Raw genomic sequence first — 26,428 nt, 5'->3', positions numbered from 1 at the left:
CATGCCCTGCTGACCCACGGCGCTGCTGGCAGGTGGTGTCCCTGGTGCAGCTGCTCTCGGACCCCTTCTACCGCACCCTGGAGGGCTTCCGTCTGCTGGTGGAGAAGGAGTGGCTGTCCTTTGGCCATCGCTTCAGCCACCGCGGGGCCCACACCCTGGCCGGGCAAAGCAGTGGCTTCACGCCAGTCTTTCTGCAGTTCCTGGACTGCGTGCACCAGGTGAGCGGGCGGCCGTGGTGGGGGGCGCTGTGCGTGCTGACCGCTGGCCGCTGACTCCTGACGCCCCACAGGTCCACCTGCAATTCCCCATGGAGTTCGAGTTCAGCCCGTTCTACCTCAAGTTCCTCGGCTACCATCACGCGTCCCACCGCTTCCGGACCTTCCTGCTGGACTCGGACTACGAACGCATCGAGTTGGGTACGGCGGGGGCGGGGGCGGGGGACAGTGGGCGGGGGCGGTGGGCACGGGGGCGCGGTTGGCAGCCGGGGTGGGGCCACGCTCAGCGCTGCCCCCCGCAGGGCTGCTGTATGAGGAGAAGGGGGAGCGCCGGGGCCAGCCGGCCTGCCGCTCGGTGTGGGAGTACGTGGAGCGGCTGAGCAAGAGGACGCCGGTGTTCTACAACTACCTGTACGCGCCCGAGGACACAGAGGTGAGCCGGGGCCTGGTCGGGGCGGGCGGGCCCCTCCGTGCCCCGGTGCTCACGCCAGGCCCGCCCCCAGGTCCTCCGGCCGTACAGCAACGTGTCCAACCTGAAGGTGTGGGACTTCTACACCGAGGAGACGCTGGCCGAGGGCCCCCCCTATGACTGGGAGCTGGCGCAGGGGCCCCCTGAGCCCCCGGAGGAGGAGCGGCCCGATGGGGGTGCCCCCCAGAGCAGGCGCCGGGTGGTGTGGCCCTGCTACGACAGCTGCCCCCGAGCCCAGCCCGACGCCATCTCCCAGCTGCTGGAGGTGCGTGTGGCCCCTGAGAGGGGAGAGGGGGTCCTAGCGCACGTCAGTTCGGTGGCCCTGCCCCTGGCCCCCCCACCCCGCCCCCCGATGTGGACGGTGCTCTGCTGGGTTCCCTCCTGCCTGGTGGTTCCCCCTTCAGAGAGAGATGGGCCTGGAAGCTTGGGGTTGATGTTCAGGCTTCTCTCACCCTCCCTTTGCCAGACTTAGTGGGCGTGTCTGCTTAGCCTCAGCAATCAGGATTCAATAGGACATGGGCCCCCGGAAGAGAGAAAAGAGCCCCTTGGGGTTGGGGTTTGGGGGGAGGCTGGGGTGGCATGGAGGGTGGCTGTCCGGTGGCTGGAGTTCTCCCCCGGGGCCTCAGGTCCGGACCACAGGAAGGTTTGCATGCCCCTCCCCACCCCTTGGCTGGGTGTCTTTGGAGGGATATCTAAGCATCCTGATCTTCTGCTTCCTTGTGGGGAAAGTGGGGAGGCTGATTCCTGCCTCTCGGGGAGGCGGTGAGGTGTAAACAAGCAGGTGACAAGGTTTTGACAGCCCAGCAGTGGCCCAGGCTGAAGGCACTGGCCACCCAGGGCTTGGGGAGCCTGGGTCATGGTTTTGTGGGTGAAGGGGATCCACAAGCACAGAGAGCAGAGGACCGTCCTCTTATCTCTGGTGCTACTCGTGGTCTTGGAGTCGGTGTCCCTAGGCCAGCGTCTGTGTGGCGTGATGTCTGTAGTGCTTTCACTTCTGACAGGTCTGTGTCTTTACAGTTAAGGTGAGTTTCTGGATGGTACTCAGCATGTGGTTAGGTCTTCTTCTTACCCATTTCTATCTTTCATTGGACTTTTTTTTTTTTTTTTTTTTGCTGCTTTCTTCCTTTTGTTATTTTTCCTGACAGTTGAGTATTACCTTTCCATGTTATCTACTTTGTGTGGCTTTTGAGCTGTATCTTTGTGTTATTTTTAGTGGTTGTCAGTGACTGCAGTCCCAGCCCATCTGGGATTGAATTGCGCACCCCCCCCCACGGGAACTGCCCACTCCTGTCCTTCTGCCTTTGTCATCACCCCTTTTACTTTTACCTGTGACATCAGCACAGAGCATGGATTATGGTTGTTTTAAGTGGTCAACTTTGTTTTAAAAAAATTAGGAAACAAGAAAAAAGCCTTCTATGCTTTTATGCTTTTTGCTGCAACCCAGTATTTTTCATTCTCAGTGTAGATCTGGTATTGTATCATTTCCCTTTAGCCTGAAGAACTTTTAATGTTTCTTGTAATCCAAATCTGCTAGTGACAAATTCCCTCAGCTTTTTTTTTTTTTTTACCTGAAAATGTCTTCATTTTCTTTTCTTTTCTTTAATTTCACCATTTCTGTTTTTATTGTATAATTTACAATGTTGTGTTAGTTTCAGGTGTATAGCAAAGTGACTCAGATGTATATATATCCTTTTATAGTGTCTTTTCCATTATAGATTATTACAAGATGTTAACTATGGTATGCTGTGCTATTCAGTAGATCCTTGTTGATTATCTGTTTTATAGATAGTAGTGTGTATATGTTAATCCCAAACTCCTAATTTATCCCTCCCGCCATCCCCTTTGGTAACCATAAGTTTTTATTTATTTATTTATTTATTTATTTATTTATTTGCTGCGTCGGGTCTTATTTGTGGCCCGCTGGCTTCTCTCTAGTTGTGGTGCGCGGGCTCCAGAGCACGTGGGATCCAGAGCATGTGGGCTCTTTAGTTGTGGCCCATGGGCTTAGTTGCCTGACCAGGGATCGAACCTGTGCTCCCTGCATTGGAAGGCGGATTCTTAACCACTGGACCACCAGGGAAGCCCCCATAAGTTTGTTTTCTATGTCTGTGAGTCTATTTCCGTTTTGTAAATAAGTTCATTTATATCATTTTTTTAGATTCCACGTACGTGATATCATATGATATTTGTCTTTTTCTGTCTGGCTTACTTTACTTAGTATGATAATCTCTAGGTCCATCCACGTTGCTGCACATGGCATTATTTCATTCTTTTTATGACTGAGTAGTATCCCATTGTATAAATACGCCACATCTTCTTTATCCATTCATCTGTTGCTTCTGTGTCTTGGCTTTTGTGAATATTGCTGCTATGAACATTGGGGGGGTGCATGTATCTTTTTGAATTAGAGATTTTGTTTTTTCTGGATATATGCCCAGGAGTGGAATTGCTGGGTCATATGGTAGTTCTATTTTTAGTTTTCTGAGGAACCTCTATCATACTGTTTTCCATAGTGGCTGCACCAATTTACCTTCCCACCAGCAGTGTAGGAGGGTTCCCTTTTCTCCACTCCCTCTCGGCATTTATTATTTGTAGACTTTTTTTAAATTTACGTTTATTTATTTAATTTATTATTTTTGGCTGCGTTGGGTCTTCGTTGCTGCGCGTGGGCTTTCTCTAGTTGCGGTGAGCGGGGGCTGCTCTTTGTTGCAGTGCGCGGGCTTCTCATTGCGGTGGCTTCTCTTGTTGCAGAGCACGGGCTCTACGCGCATGGGCTTCAATAGTTGTGGTGCACAGGCTTAGTTGCTCCGTGGCATGTGGGATCCTCCCGGGCCAGGGATCGAACCCTTGTCCTCTGTGTTGGCAGGCGGATTCTTAACCACTGCCACCAGGGAAGTCCCTCCCCTGTAGACTTTTTATGATGGACTTTCTCACTGGTGTGAGGTGATACCTCATTATAGTTTTGATTTGTATTTTTCTAATAATTAGTGATATTGAGCATCTTTTCATGTGCCTGTTGGCCATCTGTATGTCTTCTTTGGAGAAATGTCTATTTAGGTCTTCTCATTTTTTGATTGGGTTGTTTGTTTCTTTGATATTAAGCTGTGTGAGCTGTTTGTGTATATTTTGGAAATTAATCTCTTGTCCGTAGCATTGTTTGCAAATATTTCCTCCCAGTCCATAGGCTATCTTTTCATTTTGTTTATGGTTTCCTCTGCTGTGCAAAAGCTTTTAAGTTTAATTAGGTCCCATTTGTTTATTTTTGTTATTATTTGTTACTCTAGGAGATGGATCCAAAAAAATATTGCTGTGCTTTATGTCAAAGAGTGTTCTGCCTGTGTTTCCCTCTGGGAGTTTTATAGTATCCAGTCTTACATTTAGATCTTTAATCCTTTTTTTTTTTTTTTTGGTGGCGCCATGCAGCTTGTGGTATCTTAGTTCCTTGACAAGGGATCAGACCTGTGCCCCCTGCAGTGGAAGTGTGGAGTCCTAAGCACTGGACTGCCAGGGGATTCCCTTTAATCCATTTTGAGTTTATTTTTGTATATGGTGTTAGAGAATGTTCTGATTTCATTCTTTAGCACGTAGCACCACTTATTGAAGAAGCTGTTTTTTCTCCATTGTATATTCTTGCCTCCTTTGTTGTAGTTTAATTGACCATAGGTTCATGGGTTTATTTCTGGGCTCTCTATCCTCTTCTATTGATCCGTGTCTGTTTTTGTGCCAGTACCACACTGTTTTGATTACTGTAGCTTTGTAGTATATTCTGAAATCAGGGCACATGATTCCTCCAGCTCTGTTCTTTCTCAGGATTGTTTTGGCTATTCGGGGTCTTTTGTGTTTCCATACAAATTTAAAAATTTTTTGTTCTAGTTCTGTGAAAAAGGCCATTTGTAATTTAACAGGAATTGCATTGAATCTGTTGATTGTCTTGGGTAGTGTGGTCATTTTAACAGTATTGATTCTTCCAATCCAAGAACACAGTATATCTTTACATCTGTTTGTGTCATCTTCAGTTTTGTTCATCAGCATCTTATAGTTTTTGGAGTACAGGTCTTTTGCCGCCTTAGGTTTATTCCTAGGTATTTTATTCTTTCTGATGCAACGGTAAATGGGATTGTTTCTTTAATTTCTCTTCCTATGCCTTTATTTATTTATTTTTTAAAGGAATATTGATTGATTGATTGATTGCCACGTTGGGTCTTCATTGCTGCGCTCGGGCTTTCTTTAGTTGCGGCGAGCAGGGGCTACTCTTTGATGCCGTGCACGGGCTTCTCATTGCGGTGGCTTCTCTTGCTGTGGAGCACGGGCTCTAGGTGCATGGCTTTCAGTAGTTGTGGCTCGCGGGCTCTAGGAGCACAGGCTCAGTAGTTGTGCACACAAGCTTAGTTGCTCCGCATCTATGCCTTTATTTATTATTTTTTTTTAATTAATTAATTAATTAATTTATTTATTTATGGCTGCGTTGGGTCTTTGTTGCTGTGCGCGGGCTTTCATTGCGGCGGCGTCTCTTGCCAGAGACCACAGGCCCTAGGCGTGTGGGCTTCAGCAGTTGTGGCTCACGGGCTCTAGAGCACAGGCTCAGTAGTTGTGGCGCACAGGCCCAGTTGCTCCGCGGCATGTGGGATCCTCCCGGACCAGGGCTCGAACCCGTGTCCCCTGCATCGGCAGGCGGATTCTTAACCACTGCGCCACCAGGGAAGCCCTATGCCTTTATTTTTTAAAGGGTGTTTTCTTTGGATGTAGAATGCTAGGTTGACAGCTTTTTATACCTGGCAGTTTAAAGATTGTCGTTCCAGTGTTTTCTGCTTGCATTGTTTCTGATTGAGTGTTGGTGCTCGTTCTTATCCTTGTAAACCGTGTGTAACATCACCCTTTTTTTCCTTGACTACCTTTAAGGTTTTGTCTTCATCATTAGTGTCAGCAATTTGGCCATCACATGGTTTTTTTGTGTGTTTGTTCTGCTTGGAGTTCTTTAAGCTTCTTAGATGCGTGGGATGATAGTTTCAGTCAAACTTAGTACATTTTAGGCCATTCTTTCTTTTTTTTAGTCTGTGCCCCGCGGCATGTGGGATCCTAGTTCCCCGACCAGGGATCGAATCCACGCCCCCTGTGTTGGAAGCGCAGAGTCCCAACCACTGGACCGCCAAGGAAGTCCCTAGGCCATTGTTTCTTTAAAAAGTTTTTTTCTGCATGATCTTGTCCCTCATTTCCTCTGGGACTTTTTTGCCCGATAGGTCACTGAGGCTGTATTTGGTTTTTTCCTCCAATCTCTCCTGTCTGCAGTTTTTTTTATGATTCCTATTAACATTATTTTCAACTCTACTGCTCTTTTCTTATGTTTAATGTGCTCTTAAGCCTATTTAATGAATTTTCCACTTTAGATATTGTATTTTTCAGCTCTAGTGTTTCCATTTTTTTTTATAGTTTTTCTTTTCTGTAGAGATTCCCCATTTGCTCAACCATTATGTCCATCTTTAAATCTTAATTGTATTTATAACAACTGTTTTGAACTTCTGGTATGCTAATTGAGTGTCTAGTTCATTTCTGGATCTGTTTCTTTTAACTTTTCCCCTGAGGATGCTTCTTATTTTCCTGCCGTTCTGCTTGTCTAATAATTTTTTTTAAAATTTATTTATTTTGGGCTGCGTTGGGGTCTTTGTTGCTGCACACGGGCTTTCTCTAGTTGCGGCGAGCGGGGGCTACTCTTCATCGCAGTGCGCGGGCTTCTCACTGCGGTGGCTTCTCTTGTTGCGGAGCACGGGCTGTAGGCACATGGGCTCAGTAGTTGTGGCGCACGGGCTTAGTTGCTCCGCGGCATGTGGGATCTTCCCGGACCAGGGCTCGAACCCGCGTCCCCTGCATTGGCAGGTGGGTTCTTAACCACTGCGCCAGCAGGGAAGTCCCTTGATTATATTTTTGACGTCTCTTCAACTGTTGTCTCCAAATACTGATTTTGCCCAATCCCTCCCCCTTGCCTCCTCCTCCTCCTCCTCCTGGACGACAGTTATACACTCGTTAGATCTTTTCCCTGTCTCCTTTCGTACATCTTCCATCCTTTTATCCTTTCGTGTTCTAGTCTGGGTACTTTCTTCTGCGTCATCTCTCACTGATTCTTCTCCAGGAGCTGCAGCGGCTGGAGACAGAGCTGGGCCGACCCCCTGAGCGTTGGAAGGACGCCTGGGATCGGGTGAAAGCTGCCCAGCGCCTTGAAGGCCGGCAAGACGGACGTGTGAGCGGGGGTGGGTGTGGGGGGCTGGGGTGGGCTTGCTGCCAGGAGGAGGTGGAGGCCACCCCCCTGACACGGGCCCACCCTCCTGCCCCCAGGGCACCCCCAGCTCCCTGTTGGTGTCCAGTGTGCCCCACCACCGCCGCTCGCTGGGTGTGTACCTGCAGGAGGGACCCGTGGGCTCCACCCTGAGCCTCAGTCTGGACAGCGACCAGAGCAGCGGCTCAACTGCGTCCGGCTCCCGCCAGGCAGCCCGCCGCAGCACCAGCACCCTGTACAGCCAGTTCCAGACAGCCGAGAGCGAGAACAGGTGTGAGAAGCAGCTCTCTCTGCACCACGGACACCTCTGAGCTAGAGGGACTCAACTGGGGGTCCCAGGCAATTCTCAGATGGGTGGGGGGCAGGTGCCTTTGGGGAGCTTCTAGTTATTTCTTAGGTGGACTGATTTGCGGGGGAGGCCATGATGGTGGCCTGAGCCTAAGCTGTGACCGTTACTGGGGAGAAGCAGGTGGGCTTCGAAGGGGTTTGGGATATAGAACTGGTGACCACAGCCAGGCCACGGTGGCTGCGGAGGAGGAGAGGGACAGGGACCATGGGACACCTGTGAGGGTGGGCCAAGTGCCCAGTGAGGTTGGGGCCCGGCAGGCTGCATGCCACCCTCTGGGCCTGGAGGGGCCACGTTGCCGCAGTCGCCTCCCCAGACCTGCCTGCTCCGTGTCAGGGGTCCCCGCTCTGCACGTAGGGCTGTTTCCCTGAGACCCTGAGGCTCTGGTGTGGGACCCTCCCGAAGTGTCTGTGCTGTGACGGGCGTGAGGGGGTCCTTTCTGGGAACAACCCCAGGCTTCTTCGTGTTCCCTTGCCCAGTGCTCCGGGCTTGGGTCGGCCTGGGGACAGGGACCTCGGTCTTGCTGCTGGGGCTGGCGGGGCTGGCGAGGCGGGGCCGTTGCCGGGCCCTGATGGCTGTTCTGGCCGGTTCTTCTGCAAACGCAGGTCCTATGAGGGCACCCTGTACAAGAAGGGGGCCTTCATGAAGCCCTGGAAGGCCCGCTGGTTTGTGCTGGACAAGACTAAGCACCAGGTGAGTGGTCAGTGGGCCGGCAGGGGTAGGGAGTTGAGGGAGCCCTACCCTGACCTCCTGCCCTGCTCAGCTGCGCTACTACGACCACCGAGTGGACACGGAGTGCAAGGGCTTCATCGACCTGGCGGAGGTGGAGGCCGTGGCGCCTGGCACTCCCACTCTGGGTGCCCCCAAGACCGTGGACGAGAAGGCCTTCTTTGACGTGAGCTGCGGCTGGGGGACGGGGGGGGGGGGGGCGCGGGGGGAGGCGGCCCGCGTGGGGCCGTGGAGTCAGTGTCCCGTGTCCCCAGGTGAAGACGACGCGTCGTGTTTACAACTTCTGTGCCCAGGACGTGCCGTCAGCCCAGCAGTGGGTGGACCAGATCCAGAGCTGCCTGTCGGACGCCTGAGCCCGGCCCTGCTCGGCGGCTCTGCGTCCAGTCGTTACAGACCACTAGGGGTGGGCAGGGCCCCCCGGCCATGTTTACAGCCCCCGCCCTTGACAGTATTGAGGCCCCGCCCCCAAATGTGTGTACAGCCCCCACCCCCGCCCCGCCCCACCCCGCCCGGCCAGCTCTAACTTATTTTGGAGCCCTGGCTGAGCACCCGCCGGGAGCAGCCACGGTACAGCCCTCGCGGTGGGCCTGTAAATATCCCCCCTCCCGCCCTGTCAACGTGCTGGCCCCGGCCGGCCAGCCGCAGACAACCTGTTCCTAGAACCAGAGTCTATAAAGAGCGCTAATGACACACCGCACGCCTGCGTCTCCTCCGTGTCCTGGGGCCGGGGTGGGCGGCGGGGGCCAGCATCACCAGGCTTCTGCTTGGTGCCCGGCCACCCATCCCTCCAGGCCTCAGAGGCGATCCTGGGGCTGGTGCAGAAGGCGCCACCTAAGAGGTGTGTGTGTTGTGAAGAAGGGGGTACAGGGGAGGTGGCCCCCAGGAAGCTGTCCGGAGTCCAGACATGCTGGTTCTTCCCTGGTCAGATGAGAGTCAGTCAGTCAGTGGGATGGGACGGATGGAGGAGTGGGACGGGGCCTGAGGAGGGGGAGACAACACCAAAGAGGGTGGGCTCTCTGGAGAGCAAGGGTGCTTGAGGGCTTGGCATGGGGGGCTTATGTATGGGGAGGTGGGTCCCCAAGGACCCGACGGCCTCCATTATGGGCACTTTGCTCCAAAAGCCTGTCTCTGCCTCTCCCCTGGGGTCCTGACCATCCTCACCCCGCCCCAGTCTTGGCTGTAACGCGGGTCACTCTCCCATTCAGACGTGAGTCCCACCCAGGCTAGGGCCTCCCTCGCAACGGGTGCCAACCAGGGGCGGGGCGGGGCTGGGCTGGGCTGGGTGGGCAGCAGGTGGGGGTGTGTGGGGTGGAATGTGGCACCGCGGAGGCTGGGAGAACATCCCAGAGTGGTCGGGGTGGCGGCCACAGCTCCTGGTCAGAGGCGCCAAGGCGGGGCTCACCCAGGTCCTCCCTGGGCCCACGGACAGCCGCCGGGCCGATGTTCCTGTTGCCCAGGAACCTGTGGGTTTGGGGTCCCTGCCCGAGACTCAACCTCCAGGCAGAGCTCGTTTCACAAAGAAAAAAAAGCTCAGTCTTTACTCAGGAGTTGACTCAAAGACGGGCCCGGGGGGCAGCAGACGACCCCTGCTGCCAGCCAGGCTGGGGATCCAGGGCCCCCAGCGTAACAATACGCGGGTCTGTCGGTGAGAATAACAACTTTTATTGGGAGTCGTGGGGTCTGGGTGCCCTGTCAGATCATCAGAACAGTAACATGAGATACCCCGCCCTTCCCGGCAGGTGCAGGGTAGCCCCCCACGCCCGGGCACTGCTGGGCCCTCCACGCCCCGTCCTGCACGCCTGTGGCCAGCTCCTGCCAGGCGCCCCCCACTGCCCACTGTGGACAGCCTGCCAGGCTGCGGGGGGCTTGTTTTTTTTTTTTTTTTTTTTTTTAAGGCAGTCAAGTTCGCAGCCTGGCTCAAGGCCAGCTCCCAGGGCCACCGGGCAGCTAAAACCCCGTCTGGCCAGCCCAGCTCCAGACCCACATTTGTCCCCAGAGCCTAGGAGACCCTCTCCTGCGCTAGATTAAAAAGTGCAAACACGTGGCTCTATCCGCATTTGTTAAAAAATGGATAAAAACAGGCTCAGAGCCTGTGGCGCAGGCAGAGCCCCTGTCTGAGGCCTTATTGCTGTGCGTGGGGCTGGACCCTCAAGGCCCACCCGGAGTCAGGCAGGAGAAATGCAGGCTGGGCCGTCTGACTGGTTCCAACTGCCAGCTTTACCAATGCAGCATTTATTTTAAAATTAAATTAAGTTAAATTAAAAAAGACAAACTGCGTCACCAGGTAGTTTTCTTGGTTGGGGTGCCAAGGCTGGGCGGCGGCAGGGCAGCATCACACGAGGCCATTTAAGGCGGCTCCCGCGGGCGGCGGCCCGTCAGTCTGCCTGCGGGGGTGGGTAGGAGTCGCTCAGGGCAAGGGCCCCCACCCAGCCCCTCCCCTGGTCCGACCTGCTCACCTGTCCTTTGTCACCGTCCCCAGGGTGGCCGCTGTGGAGACAGCTGGGCCAGCTGGGGCTGCAGGGGTGACGGCCGCGGCCAGCACAGGAGAGACTGCTGGGGTGGCCGGGGCGGGGCCGGCGTTGCCTGGTACTGTGGTGGCCGCCACGGCAGCCTCGGGGAGGACGGCCCCGACTGGGGCAGAGGTCACTTCCACAGGCGCAAGGGAGGCCAGGTCTGGAGGCGTGCTGGTGGCGCACTCAGCCCTGCGTGGCAGACAGGCTCCGGTTACTGGACCACCTCTGGTGGGGCTCCACCCTTGCAGAGTGGCCCAGGCCCCTCCGCCACCCCAAGTTCCAAACACGCCAGAGACCGCCTGTCAGTCCACCAAAGCGTTGAGCCTCCTCCCCAGCAGCACTCATCCCGGGCATCCCGTCCCCCTCGGCCCCCTCCAGACGGCCCTCGCCACACCCCCACCCCAGTCTGGAACACGCCGCCTAGGTGCTCCCAGCAACCCTCCCTCACCACTCTGTGGACCACACAGGCCCAGGGCCCTTCCCTGGACACCTCTCAGGCCACGTCTGTCCACAACACTCCCGCCCACACCTAGAAAGGCTGAGAGCAGGAGGCAGGCGGCCTCGGGACACCCAGCCCTGGCACTCAGCTCTGGTCTGGGGCCCGGAGAGCAAGCCCATGGTCCCCCCACCAGCCCAGCGCCTGCTTCTGCTGTGTGACGTCTCCTCCAGCCTGGCACTGACCCTTGCGAGCCAGTGAGGGCAGAGCCTGGAGACAAGCCCCGCGTGTCCACCCACAATGGCCCAAGGCTTGTGAAGACCGCAGGCTGCGCGAAGACCACCCCGAGAACCAGAAGGCTTGCTTTCAGAACATCAACTGCTTCTTGGAGCCGGGTGGGTTTTTTTGGGGAACGGGGAGTTAGGAAGAGGAAAAAGGTTTTAAGAATTTCGATGACTCTAAGCTTCAAGAAGGAATCAAACCGTTTGGGAGCCGCGTGTGCACCTTTACCCCAGCGCTGACGTTCTCCCTGGGCCCAGGCGTCAAGCTCGCGCCACCCTGCAGCGGCGGCGTGAAGCGCGCCTCCCCCGACACGCACTGCGTAAGCTTGACCCTGCTCCCTCCAGGCTGTGCCCACTGCCGCGAGCCCCAGCGCAGGGCGCCAGCGGGGACAGGCGCGCCCTGGGGTCCTGGGAGCTGGACTGGACCCCCAGCATCAGCAGGGACGCTCCAGGGTCACTGGGTGGGGACCTCACAGGAACAGCACCGTCACTCTCTGCTCCTCGTCCCCTCGTGGGGGTCTGGCCTGGCCCCCCGGCCCCCCGGGCCCCGCCAGCCCCTTCAGGCCTTGACCCCAGCACCACCTTCTCTCCCTCACATCTCACCAGCCCTCCTGCCCCGTTCCGTCTTCACCACATGCGGTTCCTCACGCTGCCCACCCGCCCCACCCACCCAGCCAGGAGGCATGTGTCCACCAGCCGATCCCAGAGGCCTGGACCTTCCCCCTGGGCGCAGGGGTGGGGTGCGCGGGCCAAGCCTGCAGGGAGGACGACCCGGGTCAGGGCCCCAAGCAAAGTCCCGAGACACCCCCGTCCTACCGGTCCAGCGTGATGGACATGTGCGTCCGAGGCGCCCGGCTGAGGTGGGCGCAAGTCTGGGACTAGGCACCCGCCCCAGGAGAGCGGCAGCTCCAGAGCCCACCCGGAACCCCAAAAGCCCGGCCATTCTCCCCGATGCGGCCTGAGATGGGCTAGCCCCGTGCTGTCTCAACGACCACCCCAGCTTCCGCTTGGACGAAGCGGTGTCCCTCCTGTCCAAAGCTGGCCTCCAAGGAGCCACGGGGCCACCAGGGCAGGAGGGTCGGCCTGCTCCCAGGCCAGCGGAGTGCTGGGGACAGCCAGACCTCCGTGTGCACCCGGGGGCCCCCCACCCAGCCTGTCCTGCTCACCTGGGGATGAACACAGGCGGCGGGGGGGCCTCCCGACCGGGGCCCATCCTAACGGCCTCCGAGGCGACAGCCACCTTCTGCTTGTCCTCGCGGCCGCTGGAGGCCACCAGGGGCGCCTTCCTGGCAACACGTGCGTTCCAGGCACCCGGAGCGGCCGGGCCAGCTGCAACACAGGGAGCCGGCGACACCAGGTGAGGACAGAGGGACCAGCACGGCGCACGCGAGAACTTCAGCCTGCAACTGGCGACAGACCTGCCCCCCACACCCCCTGCCGTGTGCGTGTGACATGCACACGTGCGTCTGTGAATTCACAGGAACTTCAGGAGGAACGGTCCTCCCTGCAGGGAGGGCCACCACTCAGCCTTGCGGCTTCCAAGTCCCTCCCCGTGTGGCCCTGATACCCTGCGGGGGCTTCCAAGCCCATCTGACAGGGAGCTCAGGGCCAGGGCCCTGAACAGGTCCTAGGACAAGCACTGGGGTGGCACGGCGCACACGTGTGATCCACACCTAGAAGGCGGCCGGGCCTGGGGAGACAGGCTCTGCCGGGGGTCCTGGCAACACAGACGGGTGTGGGCTGTTCGGACCTGTGCGCTGAGGCCAGCCCAAGGGCCTCGCCGGCCGTCCTGTGCCTGGAGCCGGGGCCCTGCCCCTTCCACACACCCACTCCAGTCCCCGCACGTGGCGCCAACCCCAGCATCACCAGGGCAACACGGCGGCCCCCGAGGTCTTGGCCTCCCTCTCCCGCCCCCCTGCCCCTGGGGCCGCCCCTACTCACGGGTTCTCTCTGGGCCCCGGTTCAGGCCACCCTGGGCATCGCCAGGACCTCTGTCCACGGGGGAGCTGCACCTGGGCCCCGACTCAGAGCTGCAGACAAGGCCAACTCTGAGCCCACGCCCAGGAGACCCGGCCGCCAGGCGGCCGGGGCCGCCCCCTGCCCCAGCCCCGCCTCACCAGCAGAAAGGCTGGAAGTCGGCGAACTTGGCCCAGCCTCTCTCCTCTGCAGCCGAGGCGCTGGGCGCGCTGGCCGCCCACACACTGGAACCCACGTCCATCGCCACTGCCGGGGCCAGGCCCGAGGCCGTGGAATTCACCGGCTCATCAGACACCGTCCACGGGGCGCCTGCTGGGGGAGACGTGGTGTCCAGGCCCCACAGCAGTGGTGCGGGTGTGCCTTCCCCCACGGTACTGGGGCACACCCGCCTCTAGCCGTGACGGCATGGCCACGAGTGACTGTGACGGGGCGGGAGACCAAGGGCTGAGCGTCACCACAGTCAGGGGCATAGGAGCATATTTGAAAGTGTGTGCCGGGGGCGGTCAGTGGGCATCAGGCCCACGGCAGCCCAGCCACGCACACACACAGGCCAGGGCACCAAATCCTCTGTCCCCCACGTTCCCGCCCAAGCCCCTTGCCCGGCCCGCACCCTGTGGCCCCATCATCTACCTTCTGAGCCACCCTCAACACGAGGACCTTCCTTCTGGACGGCAGCCCGAAGGGCGCCCGCCCGAGCCCCGTCCCCGTCTGCTTCCGAGCTCTCCTCCCCACCTTGACCTCGGCGCTCCGGGCCGTCCTTCCGGCAGCTCTCTGAAGCGTGAGGGCCCCCGAACCTGGGGGGAGACCCACGGTCAGAGCAGCCCTTCCCGCCCGCCCCGGGCGCCACGGCACGGCTGAGACAGGGCTGGGGCCCGCGTGGCGCCCAGGCCCACCTGGCCCACCTGGCTCTGGTCACTCGGGCCACACAGTGTGTCTCCTCTTCCTCCCAGAGGTCGTCGTCCTCGTCGAAGGGCTGGATGTGGTCACTGCAGCAGGCCTCAAACAGAGTGGCACCGGGCTGCAGGAGAGCACACGTGGGCCACATGGCCCCCACACCCGGCCACCCCCAAGGGGCACCCACGGGACTCACGCTGTCCTCGTCAGCGTCGACGCTGAAGTTGATCTCCGCGATCCTGTCAAATGGGGCGCTGCGAGGACAACAGGGACGCCGTCAAGTCCCACCAAGAGGGAGAGAAGGAGGAGGCAGCCCACCAAGGGAGGCAAAGGCAGGGGCGGGGGGCCAGGGCTGCAGGCCAAGCCCGGGTGGGTGCACGGGCTCCCCTCCCCCACCTCTGGATGGGCGGCCAGGGGTGACTCCCCACCCGGCTGCTCTGCCTCCCCAGAGGGCGTCTCCAGGCCGTTGGGTCACATGTGGCTTCCAGCTGAGGAAGTGGTGTGATGGCCCCGAAGGCCAGGCAGGGCTGAGCCACAGGCCAGGGAGCTGGTCACACCGAGCAGAGCCTGGCTCCCTCCCAAAGGCAGGAGGGTGGGGCAGGTGGGCACGTCCCACTGGGCTCACTTGACGCTGTCGTCCTGCTCAGCAAACTCCTCGTCACTGAAGCCAAATTGGTCCACGAAGGTGGCCGTCATCTGCTGGACCTGGTACTCGGAGAAAGCCTGGGCGACAGGACCCCGGCTGCTCTCAGGAAACCCCCTGCTACTTCAGTGGCTTCTCCCAGGTCCTGCCCTCTCGGCTGGGCGCCCACAGGCAGCCACGTCCGAACAGCCTGTGACTCTAACTTTCCATTCGCCTACCACGTCCCCAAGGGTCTCATCAATGTCAAGTGGCCCTGGGGGGCGCCCCCTAAGCAGAGGAGGGTGAGGCTGCGCCCCCTGCAGGAGCGCGGGGATGAGCGCCTCCCCGGGTCCCGCCCGAGGCTCTGGTGACGCGGGCAGGACACTCTCGAGGCCGAAGCGCCGCCGAGAGTGTGGGGATGAGGGGGCCTGGCCTCACGCACCTGCTGAAGGGACAGCTCATTAGGGAAAACGCCCTCCATGTCCTCGTCTTCACTCGAGGGGTGAAGATGGTGGGTGCTAACCTGCAACGGCCAGGGTGGGTGGGCATGAGCCGGCGTCCGGGGCCGCGCCGACCCACCCTCCCCACGCAGGGCGCACCAGGCCTCGGGCACCAGGAGTCCAGCGAGCCCAGGGCGGGCAGGGACCGGGGGGAGGACAGCGCTCTGCCCGGCCGGCCTGGGGCCTGCTCACCAGGTCCACCGCGTTCCTGCGGTTGGCCTCCGTCAGCGTCTCCTCCACAAAGCTCTCCCAGCGCCCGCGGCAGTCCGAGGGTAGCCCTGCGCGGAAGGCTGCCCGGTGAGCCCTTGAGACGGAGCCAGCGGCTGCATCCTGGTCCCGCGAGGGCTCACGGGCCGACCGGGGAGCCCCGGGGACACAGGAACCACGGGGCACAGTCACGTCCCTCTTGGCCTCACAGGCCCAACCCAGCAGGCCTGGGTGTGTCTGTTTCTCTGGGGGAGGTCGGAGCCCAGAGACATTCACAGTCCAGAAGGAGAGAGCCTCACGCTCGCCCCCAACCCCACACCGGGCCGTCCCGGGTGCGCACAGGTGCCGACGGGCTGGGGGCCAGACCCCAGCCCAGACACCACCGACCGAGAGCACCCCCCCGAGCCTCCTGGCTCACAGCTGCCCCGGGACCGCAGGGGGCCACGGCCAAGGTCACCATGGGGCAACTAGGCAGGGGCACGGGGGCGGGGGGCCACGGAGGCCACGCCCACTGCACGACCTACTGGACGTCTGCGGGGCAGCTTCCCCAGCCCAGGACAGGGACAGACCCAGCACCTCCCCTGCCTGCCCCGGGCTCAGGGCACCACGGCCCCCAGAAGGGATGGGGACCACCCCACCCCGACAGCACACACAGCGCTCAGGGGCCCCTCAGACGGTGCTCACTCCCGTTCGCTGCTCACTGAGCACACGCGCCCCCCGCGCCCCTCCCCCCTCCCCCTTGGCCAGCCCTGTCCTCAGGCCCCCACACAGCGCGGGGGACGAACTGTCTTGGCTGTGAGACCAGCGTGAGCCCCCAAGTGCTCTGTGGGCCGCCACTGTCCATCACCCTCAGGCCGCCCCGAGCGCACGCCCCTCCTGTCACCCTAGCACGTGCTGCTCCTCCCCAAGAGGCCACACAGACCCTTCTAAGCTGCCCGCCTTCTTCCATCTGAACCGAGACCCCTCGGGCTCTCCCCAGCTCAGGCCAGAAAGCCCAGTGCCTGGGAGCTGCAGACTGGGTGCCCAGGATGTGCGAGGGCTGGGAGGGGGCGTGGGCGGTGGCCCCCCGGTCGGGGCCCCGGATCGTGACGAGGAGGCCCGGGGGGTATGAGGGAGAGAAGGCCTGGCCAGGGGGGCCTCCGCTCAGGCCCTGCGGCCGCTCTCAGGACACAGAGGCCCCCTCGCCAGGCTCCCCAGATGAGCCACGAGCTCAGAGAAGAGCCGGACGGTGGGGCAGGAGTGCAGGTGTTCGGGCAGGCGCGGGTGGTCCAGGGCACAGGGGAAACTGCCGCCCAGGCCCAGGCCCAGCTGACAGGACAGCCCCCGTGGGAAGGTGGGCCAAGTGCCTGGTACCAGTGCTGGTCCCGTCCACTGAGGGGCCGAGGGCAGGGGCAGGGCACCTCGAGTAGCGACACCTGGGCCTGGAGGCGCTCACCTCGGAGGACCTCGCTGACCTGGGTCTGCACGGGGCCCCCCTCCAGGCTCTGCACCACTGCGTTGGCGATCCGCGTGAGATGGCCCATGTTCCCGCGCCTCATGCCACCCGCTGCCCTGAAAGAGAGGGTGGCGTCAGGGCTGCCGCCGGCCCTTCTCTGCGGTGCTTCCACCCGGCCCGGCCTCGGCCCTGCAGCCTCCCGCGGGCCCCCTCCCCGCGGCCCCCACTGCCCTGCGAAATCTGTCTCGTGGCCTCGCCTGCAGACTGCTTGTTTTTGGAGCACCTGGCCCGCACCAGCGTCACTCCACTCCCCGCCTAGAAGTGAGATGGGCATTCGCTGCTCCCACTCTGCGCAGACCGCAGGCCTGCAGACCCGCACCCAGTCGGGGCTGCGAGTGTTGACCTAGCACGTCCCGAGCCCCCAGAGAAGACCGAGGATGGACCCAGGACCCGGGAGTGGGCAGAGCAGCGGGGGCAGTGGCCTGGCTCCCGTCCACATGCACGTCCCACACGGCCGCAAACACGTGGCTCTCCCTCAACTTCTCATCTCTCCCACACAGGACCCAACAGAACAGCGAGTCTTCAGATCCCTGATGCACTAGGAAGAGCGTCAGATGTAAGACTTCCGCGCGCATCTGTTACAGAATCACAGCCCTTGAATCCCAGAGTGGACAGCACTTGCTTTCAGCAGCGTTCTCTCTCCTCAGAGCCTGACGACAACCAGAGGGGAAGCGAAGGTGGTCCTCAGTCGGTGGGCCCACCCGGCAGAGGAGGCGGGTCAGGAGAGACCGGGTGGAACTGGCCCAGAGGTGAAGCGGGGCTGAGGGTGGAGGCCCGTGGGCAGCTGTCCAGGTCGCAGAGGACTGCGCTGAGGCCGCGGCCTGCAGGCATCCAGGCTCCCACGCCCGTCCACGGCTTACTATGGCCCAGGGACCCCTCGGTGACAGCAGTGAGCCCCACCCCCCCCGACACAGGCACACACATGTGCACCAACACGCAGAACACACAGGACCCCCTGGGCACTATGCACACCGGCCCCATCTTGCTTGTTGCTACTTGGGAGCGGGCGCAGACGTGTGGATTCAGTAACAGCAGGACAGAAGGGATGAACTAGGTGAGGTCGCAGAGCTCTCCCCACCTGCCCAGAGCAGCCCCTGGTAGGGAGTAGGAGCACAGGGGGGCCAGGGCTGCCCACTGGACCCTGCGGTCACACCAGGGACCTGGGCAGTCAAGACTCTCAAGCAGGAGGTGACACCACCTGCTGGTTTCAGAAAGACACCAGCTTATCATGCAACAAGGGGGCAGATGGGGCAAGAAGGAAGCAGAAAGTGGCCCAGATGCTCTTTCAAGGGTTTGAGGCTTCAGTAAGAGAAGTGGCTGGAGGCTGGGACGGGGACGTGGGAGGATTCGGGACACAGTGCAGGCACAGGGTTGGGGTCTCCGCTGATGGACGGGCAAGGGAGGAAGAGGGTGAGGGGCCCACGGAGCCAGGGGCTGGGGTGTGCAGGCCGCGAGGAGCAGGACCAGGACCACAGCCCAGGCCGCGTTACCCTGCCCCGCGCCCCAGCCCCGCCAGCAGCACTGCAGCTGCTCCCACAGCGGTGGGACCCTTCCTTGAAAACAAACCCTCCGTGGCAGCCCTGGATGGAGCCCCACGCCGAGCCCCAGTGGTCCTTACTGTGTGTGGTCATTGGCTTCCCAGGCCTCCAGGATCCTCTGGACCAGGCAACACTTCTGGAACAGCTGGCAGACAGGCGGCATGAGTCAGGGCCAGCAGGGCTGCACACTCCCCTCCACCCACCCCTGAGTGGGCTTAGCAGGCAGCAAGCTCACACATCAGCCCCAAGTTCGCTGTGGGCAGTGACAGCATTACAGCCCAGCCCTGTGGTCCCCATCCGACACCCAGGCCGGCGCTGCTCAGGGTCGTCCACATGGAGACGGGGGTCAAGTCAGGACATTCTCATTCCCCGCAGTCTCCTGGCCGGTCGTGTACTCCCCCTTGGGCCACTCTACTGCCTTCTCTGTCCAGGAGGAAGGCCAGCGGCCCCAGGGCTCACTTGCTTCCAGGCCCTCACCACAGGCAGCTTCCCGCACCTGGAGTGTTTGTTCCGGGCCCCAAATCACATGCCCACCCGCGTGTGGCCTCACCCTCTGAGTGAGGGTCCCTTGCTGGCCTGCATGGCCGCCGCACACGCCCAGCCCCTGTGGCTCTCAGCACTGAAACCGCCCGCTCCGGGCCATGTACCCCCTTGGCTGTGTTCCGGCTCAGGCCTGCAGGTGCGGCCCTTCACGACCCTCTCCCAGGCCTCTGACCAGAGACCTAGGGGCCCCGTGGCCAAGCCCCTCCTGTCTGAGCCTTGCAGCCACCTGGGGGTGGGGGGCAGAGCTGACCCCCAGGGCCCCGCATGCAAAGGTGGGCTCCTCGGCTTGGGGACCGTCTGTGCCACGTGCTCCACCCACGTGCTGCTTCCTTCTTCCTTCCTTAGCGAACACCCACTACGGCCGACTCCCTGCCGGCCCCGCGCGGCCGCTCAGGATGCCTCTTGCTCGCGGCCCCGGGAAGGGCAGCCCCAGGCGGTCTCCGCACGGTGTGCTCGGGTGAGCGGGAAAGCGTCAGGGAAGAGGCGGGCCGTGCAGGGCACCCACACTTTCCAGAGGCTCAAAATCCCAGAAAGTCTTCTTGTGAGAACTGGCCACGTTCACGCCTCCCCTGGCATTTTCCCGGCACGGCATTCACACGACGGGGCTGCTCGCCCTCACGGCCTGGAGAAGCCGACTCGGGGGCAGCAACGGGGCTTCTTCCACACCCCTCCCGGGCCCTCCACTCGAACAGCTCTGGGGCCCTGGCAAACAGGGACACCTTCCTGGTGACTTCCCGCCTCACAGGTGAAAGGAGAGCAGCGCACCCGTGTCACGGGAGGATTAGAGGAGAAAACACACGAGGGCCCAAAGCAACGCTAACGTCCCTATGGTCTGGGTGGGGTTCAGCACACGCAGCAGCACACAGGATGCACAGGACACGCAGTGACACACAGGACATGCAGGACACAGCTACACGCGTGACACTGGCTGGACTTACGTGGGTCACCATCGTGCTCTCGGGGCGGCTGGCGGCAGGTTGGGGGGTCTCTGGGTCCCCGCTGGAGGGTGGAGGCTCCACCCCGCCCTCAGGTCCACTGGCCACAGCCCTGTCCTCCTGGGCAGCGTGGGACAGGATGGCGGCTATGCACAGCTCCACTTGCAAGTGCAGGAAGTTATTCCAGGCGTACTTAACAAACAGGTCCTGGGGAGACAGAGGGTGAGGGAAGCCCCGTGTCCTGCAGACTGAACGTGAGGGGCCCTGCTGCCCTGCCCACCTCCCCATGCTGTGTCCTGACGTCCGGGCGGCCACGGGCCTTCCATCTCCATCCAGCTCCGTAATCTCTGCTCATATGACCGCTTCCTATGGTTTCTTTATCCTCTGTCCTAGGTTAGAAGCTTCACCCGCAGACCCTCAACCTCCCTCCTTCTCCAGTGCATCTTTACAAGGCTGTACGTTTCCCTGTAAAATCCACCTCAGCTACACTCTACACATTTTGCTATGTAGTATTTTTATCGTCTTTCCTTTATGATTTTATCTTTGACCCACAAGTTACTGGGAGTGGGTTCAATTCTCCAACCCCTGGGGATCCTATTCAGGAGGGCCATGGAATCAGGAGGCGCACACATGGACACTCCCCAAGGGAGCCCGAAGGGGCCCAAACAGAAGCTCCCAGGCGGACGCCCCCAAGGAGGCTGCATCCCCCCTCTCCCATGGCCTTTTCCAGACCTGCCCCCGAGGTGAGCAGGGTGGCACCAGCAGGGAGGCGGGACAAGCACACCTACCACGTCCGCAGGGGCACCTCACACCCAGCAGGGGCCACAGCTGCCTGCACCCTACACCCTCTGCTGCCTACATGGAAGGAAGTGGGGTGTGCAGGATGGGGAGACGGGGCTGGGGAAAGGGGTGTAGACTCCAGCCCAGGATATAAGTCTGGACCCTTCTTTCCCACTAGGGAGTGGGGAGCTGGATAAGGAAGGAGGCCCGTCTGCCTGACACAGCTCTCCTCCCCCACAGAAACACAGTCTCCAGTCTCGGCTTCACCTTCTCTGCCTGTGTGACTTTGGGTGACACTGGAGGTGGCTTCATCCATGCTGCCTCGTCTTCAACAGTGAGACCCACCTCCCAATAAAGAAACGCCCATACCAGTTGCCTCAGGCAAAACAACCAACAGGGAGGGAACCCAGCCCCACCCATCAACAGTCAAGTGGATTAAAGTGTTACGGAGCTCTGTCCGCCACGGCAACAGTCAGCTCTACCCACCACCAGAGCCTCCCATCAAGCCTCTCAGATAGCCTCAACCACCAGAGGGCAGACAGCAGCAGCAAGAAAAACTACCATCCTGCAGCCTGTGGACCAAAAACCACAGTTACAGAAAGATAGAGAAGATGAAAAGGCAGAGGGCTATGTACCAGATGAAGGAACAAGAAAAAAACCCCAGAAAAACAACTAAATGAAGTGGAGATAGGCAACCTTCCAGAAAAAGAATTCAGAATAATGATAGTGAAGATGATCCAGGACCTCGGAATAAGAATGGAGGCAAAGCTCGAGAAGATGCAAGAAGTGTTTAACAAAGACCTAGAAGAATTAAAGAACAAACAAACAGAGATGACCAATACAATAACTGAAATGAAAACTACACTAGAAGAAATCAATAGCAGAATAACTGAGGCAGAAGAAGGGATAAGTGACCTGGAAGACAGAATGGTGGAATTCACTGCTGCGGAACAGACTAAAGAAAAAAGAATGAAAAGAAATGAAGACAGCCTAAGAGACCTCTGGGACAACATTAAACGCAACAACATTCGCATTATAGGGGTCCCAGAAGGTGAAGAGAGAGAGAAAGGACCAGAGAAAATATTTGAAGAGATTATAGTCGAAAACTTCCCTAACATGGGAAAGGAAACAGCCACCCAAGTCCAGGAAGTGCAGAGAGTCCCATACAGGATAAACCCAAGGAGAAACACGCCGAGACACATAGTAACCAAATTGGCAAAAATTAAAGACAAAGAAAAATTATTGAAAGCAGCAAGGGAAAAACGACAAATAACATACAAGGGAATTCCCATGAGGTCAACAGCTGATTTCTCAACAGAAACTCTACAAGCCAGAAGGGAGTGGCATGATATACTTAAAGTGATGAAAGGGAAGAACCTACAGCCAAGATTACTCTACCCGGCAAGGATCTCATTCAGATTTGATGGAGAAATCAAAAGCTTTACAGACAAGCAAAAGCTAAGAGAATTCAGCACCACCAAACCAGCTCTACCAACAAATGCTAAAGGAACTTCTCTAAGTGAGAAACACAAGAGAACAAAAGGACCTACAAAAACAAACCCAAAACAATTAAGAAAATGGTCATAGGAACATACATATCGATAATTACCTTAACGTGAATGGATTAAATTTTCCAACCAAAAGACACAGGCTTGCTGAATGGATACAAAACCAAGACCCACATATATGCTGTCTACAAGAGACCCGCTTCAGACCTAGGGACACATACAGACTGAAAGTGAGGGGATGGAAAAAGATATTCCATGCAAATGGAAATCAAAAGAAAGCTGGAGTAGCTATACTCATATCAGATAAAATAGACTTTAAAATAAAGAACGTTACAAGAGACAAGGAAGGACACTACATAATGATCAAGGGATCAATCCAAGAAGAAGATATAACAATTATAAATATATATGCACCCAACATAGGAGCACCTCAATACATAAGGCAACTGCTAACAGCTATAAAAGAGGAAATCGACAGTAACACAATAACAGTGGGGGACTTTAACACCTCACTTACACCAATGGACAGATCATCCAAAATGAAAATAAATAAGGAAAGAGAAGCTTTAAATGACACAATAGACCAGATAGATTTAATTGATATTTATAGCACATTCTATCCAAAAACAGATTACACTTTCTTCTCAAGTGCGCACGTAACATTCTCCAGGATAGATCACATCTTGGGTCACAAATCAAGCCTCAGTAAATTTAAGAAAACTGACATCGTATCAAGCATCTTTTCTGACCACAACGCTATAGATTAGAAATCAATTACAGGGAAAAAAAACGTAAAAAACACAAACACATGGAGGCTAAACAATACGTTACTAAATAACCAAGAGATCATTGAAGAAATAGAGGAAATCAAAAAATACCTGGAGACAAATGACAATGGAAACACGACTATCCAAAACCTATGGGATGCAGCAAACGCAGTTCTAAGAGGGAAGTTTATAGCTATACAAGCCTACCTCAAGAAACAAGAAAAATTTCAAGTAAACAACCTAACCTTACACCTAAAGGAACTAGAGAAAGAAGAACAAACAAAACCCAAAGTTAGCAGAAGGAAAGAAATCATAAAGATCAGAGCGGAAATAAATGAAATAGAAACAAAGAAAACAATAGCAAAGATCAATAAAACTAAAAGCTGGTTCTATGAGAAGATAAACAAAATTGATAAGCCATTAGCCAGACTCATTAAGAAAAAGAGGGAGAGGACTCAAATCAATAAAATTAGAAATGAAAAAGGAGAAGTTACAACAGACACCAAAGAAATACAAAGCATCCTAAGAGACTATTACAAGCAACTCTATGCCAATAAAATGGACAACCTGGAAGAAATGGACAAATTCTTAGAAAGGTATAACCTTCCAAGACTGAACCAGGAAGAAATAGAAAATATAAACAGAATTACTTTCAGTTTTAAGTAGTGAAATTGAAACTGTGATTTTAAATCTTCCAACAAACAAAAAGATGGCTTCACAGGTAAATTCTATCAAACATTTAGAGAAGAGCTAACACCCATCCTTCTCAAACTCTTCCAAAAAATTGCAAAGGAAGGAACACTCCCAAACTCATTCTATGAGGCCACCATCACCCTGATACCAAAACCAGACAAAGACACTACAAAAAAAGAAAATTACAGACCAATATCACTGATGAATATCGATGCAAAACTCCTCAACAGAATACTAGCAAACAGAATCCAACCACACATTAAAAGGATCATACACCATGATCAAGTGGGATTTATCCCAGGGATGCAAGGATTCTTCGATATACGCACTCAATCAACGTGATACACCATATTAACAAATTGAAGAATAAAAACCATATGATCATCTCAATAGATGCAGAAAAAGCTTTTGACAAAATTCAACACCCATTTATGATAAAAACTCTCCAGAAAATGGGCAGAGAGGGAACCTACCTCAACCTAATAAAGGCCACATACGACAAACCCACAGCAAACGTCATTCTCAATGGTGAAAAACTGAAAGCATTTCCTCTAAGATCAGGAACAAGACAAGGATTTCCACTCTCACCACTATTACTCAACATAGCTTTGGAAGTCCTAGCCATGGCAATCAGAGAAGAAAAAGAAATAAGAGGAACACAAATTGGAAAAGAAGAAGTAAAACTGTCACTGTTTGCGGATGACATGATACTATACATAGAGAATCCTAAAGACGTCACCAGAAAACTACTACAGCTAATCAATGAATTTGGTAAAGTTGCAAGATACAAAATTAATGCACAGAAGCCTCTTGCACCCCTATACACTAACAACAAAAGATCAGAAAGAGAAATTAAGGAAACAATCCCATTCAGCACTGCAACAAAAAGAATAAAATACCTAGGAATAAACCGACGTGAGAAGGTAAAAGACCTGTACTCAGAAAACTATAAGACACTGGTGAAAGAAATCAAAGATAACACAAACTGATGGAGAGATATACCATGTTCTTGGATTGGAAGAACCAATACTGTGAAAATGACCATAGTACCCAAAGCAATCTACAGATCCAATGCAATCCCTATCAAATTACCAATGGCACTTTTTACAGAAGTAGAACAAAAAATCTTAAAATTAGTATGGAGGCACAAAAGACCCCGAATAGCCAAGGCAGTCTTGAGGGAAAAAAACGGAGCGGAGGAATCAGACGCCCTGATTTCAGACTATATTACAAAGCTACAGTAATCAAGACAGTATGGTACTGGCACAAAAACAGAAATACAGATCATGGAACAGGATAGAAAGCCCAGAGATAAACCCACACACGTATGGTCAACTGATCTATGACAAAGGAAGCAAGGATATACAATGGAGAAAAGACAGTCTCTTCAATAAGTGGTGCTGGCAAAACTGGACAGCTACATATAAAGACTGAAATTAGAACACTCCCTAACACCATACACAAAAATAAACCCCAAATGGATTAGAGTCCTAAATGTAAGACTGGACACTATAAAACTCTTAGAGGAAAACATAGGAAGAACACTCTTTGACACAAATTACAGCAAGATCTTTTTTGATCCACCTCCTAGAGTAATGGAAATAGAAACAAAAATAAACAAATGGGACCTAATGAAACTTAAAAGCTTTTGCAAAGCAAAGGAAACTACAAACAAACAAGACGAAAAACAACCCTCAGAATGGGAGAAAATATTTGCAAACGAATCAACAGACAAAGGATTAATCTCCAAAATATATAAACAGCTCATGCAGCTCAATATTAAAATAACAAAGAACCCAATCCAAAAATGGGCAGAAGACCTAAATAGACATTTCTCCAAAGAGGACATACAGATGGCCAAGAAGCACATGAAAAGCTGCTCAACATCACTAATTATTAGAGAAATGCAAATCAAAACTACAATGAGGTATCACCTCTCACCAGTTAGAATGGGCATCATCAGAAAATCTACAAACAACAAATGCTGGAGAGGGTGTGGAGAAAAGGGAACCCTCTTGCACTGTTGGTGGGAATGTAAATTGATACAGCCACTATGGAGAACAGTATAGAGGTTCCTTAAAAAACTAAAAGTAGAATTACCATATGACCCAGCAATCCCACTACTGGGCATATACCCCGAGAAAACCATAATTCAAAAAGACACATGCACCTCAATGTTCACTGCAGCACTATTTACAATTGCCAGGTCACGGAAGCAACCTAAATGCCCGTCGACAGACGAATGGATAAAGAAGATGTGAAAAAAATAAATAAATAAATAAATTAAATTAAATAAAAAAAAAAAAAAAGAAGATGTGGTACATATATTCAATGGAATATTACTCAGCCATAGAAAGGAACGAAGCTGGGTCATTTGTAGAGACATGGATGAATCTAGAGACTGTCATACAGAGTGAAGTACGTCAGAAAGAGAAAAACAAATATTGTATAGTAACGCATATATGTGGAACCTAGAAAAATGGTACAGATGAACCACTTTGCAGGGCAGAAATAGAGACACAGATGTAGAGAACAAACGTATGGACACCAAGGGGGGGAAACGGGGGTGGGGGGGTGGGGGGCGGGGTGTGGTGGGATGAATTGGGAGATTGGGATTGACATGTATACACTGATGTGTATAAAATGGATAACTAATAAGAACCTGCTTATAATAAAATAAAATAAAATTCAAAAAAATAAAATAAAAGGCAT

The 26,428-nt window shown here is 55.8% G+C and overlaps 2 protein-coding genes across 8 annotated transcripts in view; one reads left to right on the top strand and one right to left on the bottom strand.

Annotated features, from left to right (window-relative positions):
- SBF1 (SET binding factor 1) overlaps positions 1-8,598 on the top strand; it is a 28,547-nt gene extending 19,949 nt beyond the window's left edge. Inside the window, exons 33-41 of the mRNA XM_068559616.1 lie at positions 33-218; positions 290-416; positions 518-648; positions 719-949; positions 6,809-6,916; positions 7,012-7,223; positions 7,904-7,991; positions 8,062-8,193; positions 8,282-8,598. Coding sequence (XP_068415717.1) covers positions 33-218; positions 290-416; positions 518-648; positions 719-949; positions 6,809-6,916; positions 7,012-7,223; positions 7,904-7,991; positions 8,062-8,193; positions 8,282-8,380 — 1,314 coding nt within the window. The 3' untranslated portion in view covers positions 8,381-8,598. The remainder of the gene's footprint in view (positions 1-32; positions 219-289; positions 417-517; positions 649-718; positions 950-6,808; positions 6,917-7,011; positions 7,224-7,903; positions 7,992-8,061; positions 8,194-8,281) is intronic.
- Positions 8,599-9,672: 1,074 nt separating this feature from the next.
- The window catches only part of PPP6R2 (protein phosphatase 6 regulatory subunit 2), a 72,496-nt gene continuing 55,740 nt past the window's right edge, over positions 9,673-26,428 (bottom strand). For 6 of the 7 annotated variants that reach the window (XM_068559622.1, XM_068559621.1, XM_068559620.1 and 3 more), the window contains 14 exons: positions 19,972-20,175; positions 18,571-18,635; positions 16,893-17,008; positions 15,443-15,528; positions 15,193-15,273; positions 14,754-14,851; positions 14,325-14,382; positions 14,137-14,252; positions 13,865-14,028; positions 13,375-13,546; positions 13,199-13,287; positions 12,424-12,586; positions 10,484-10,729; positions 9,673-10,411 (listed from right to left, as the gene is read on the bottom strand). In XM_068559622.1, the coding sequence (XP_068415723.1) occupies positions 10,360-10,411; positions 10,484-10,729; positions 12,424-12,586; positions 13,199-13,287; positions 13,375-13,546; positions 13,865-14,028; positions 14,137-14,252; positions 14,325-14,382; positions 14,754-14,851; positions 15,193-15,273; positions 15,443-15,528; positions 16,893-17,008; positions 18,571-18,635; positions 19,972-20,175 (1,710 nt within the window). In that variant the 3' untranslated portion in view covers positions 9,673-10,359. The remainder of the gene's footprint in view (positions 10,412-10,483; positions 10,730-12,423; positions 12,587-13,198; positions 13,288-13,374; positions 13,547-13,864; positions 14,029-14,136; positions 14,253-14,324; positions 14,383-14,753; positions 14,852-15,192; positions 15,274-15,442; positions 15,529-16,892; positions 17,009-18,570; positions 18,636-19,971; positions 20,176-26,428) is intronic. The other variant, XM_068559624.1, reaches the window with a different exon arrangement.

The sequence above is a fragment of the Eschrichtius robustus genome, chromosome 13 (assembly GCF_028021215.1).
Source record: "Eschrichtius robustus isolate mEscRob2 chromosome 13, mEscRob2.pri, whole genome shotgun sequence".
In the NCBI taxonomy this organism is placed as follows: Eukaryota; Metazoa; Chordata; class Mammalia; order Artiodactyla; family Eschrichtiidae; genus Eschrichtius; species Eschrichtius robustus.
This window is presented reverse-complemented; position numbering and strand designations above follow the sequence as displayed.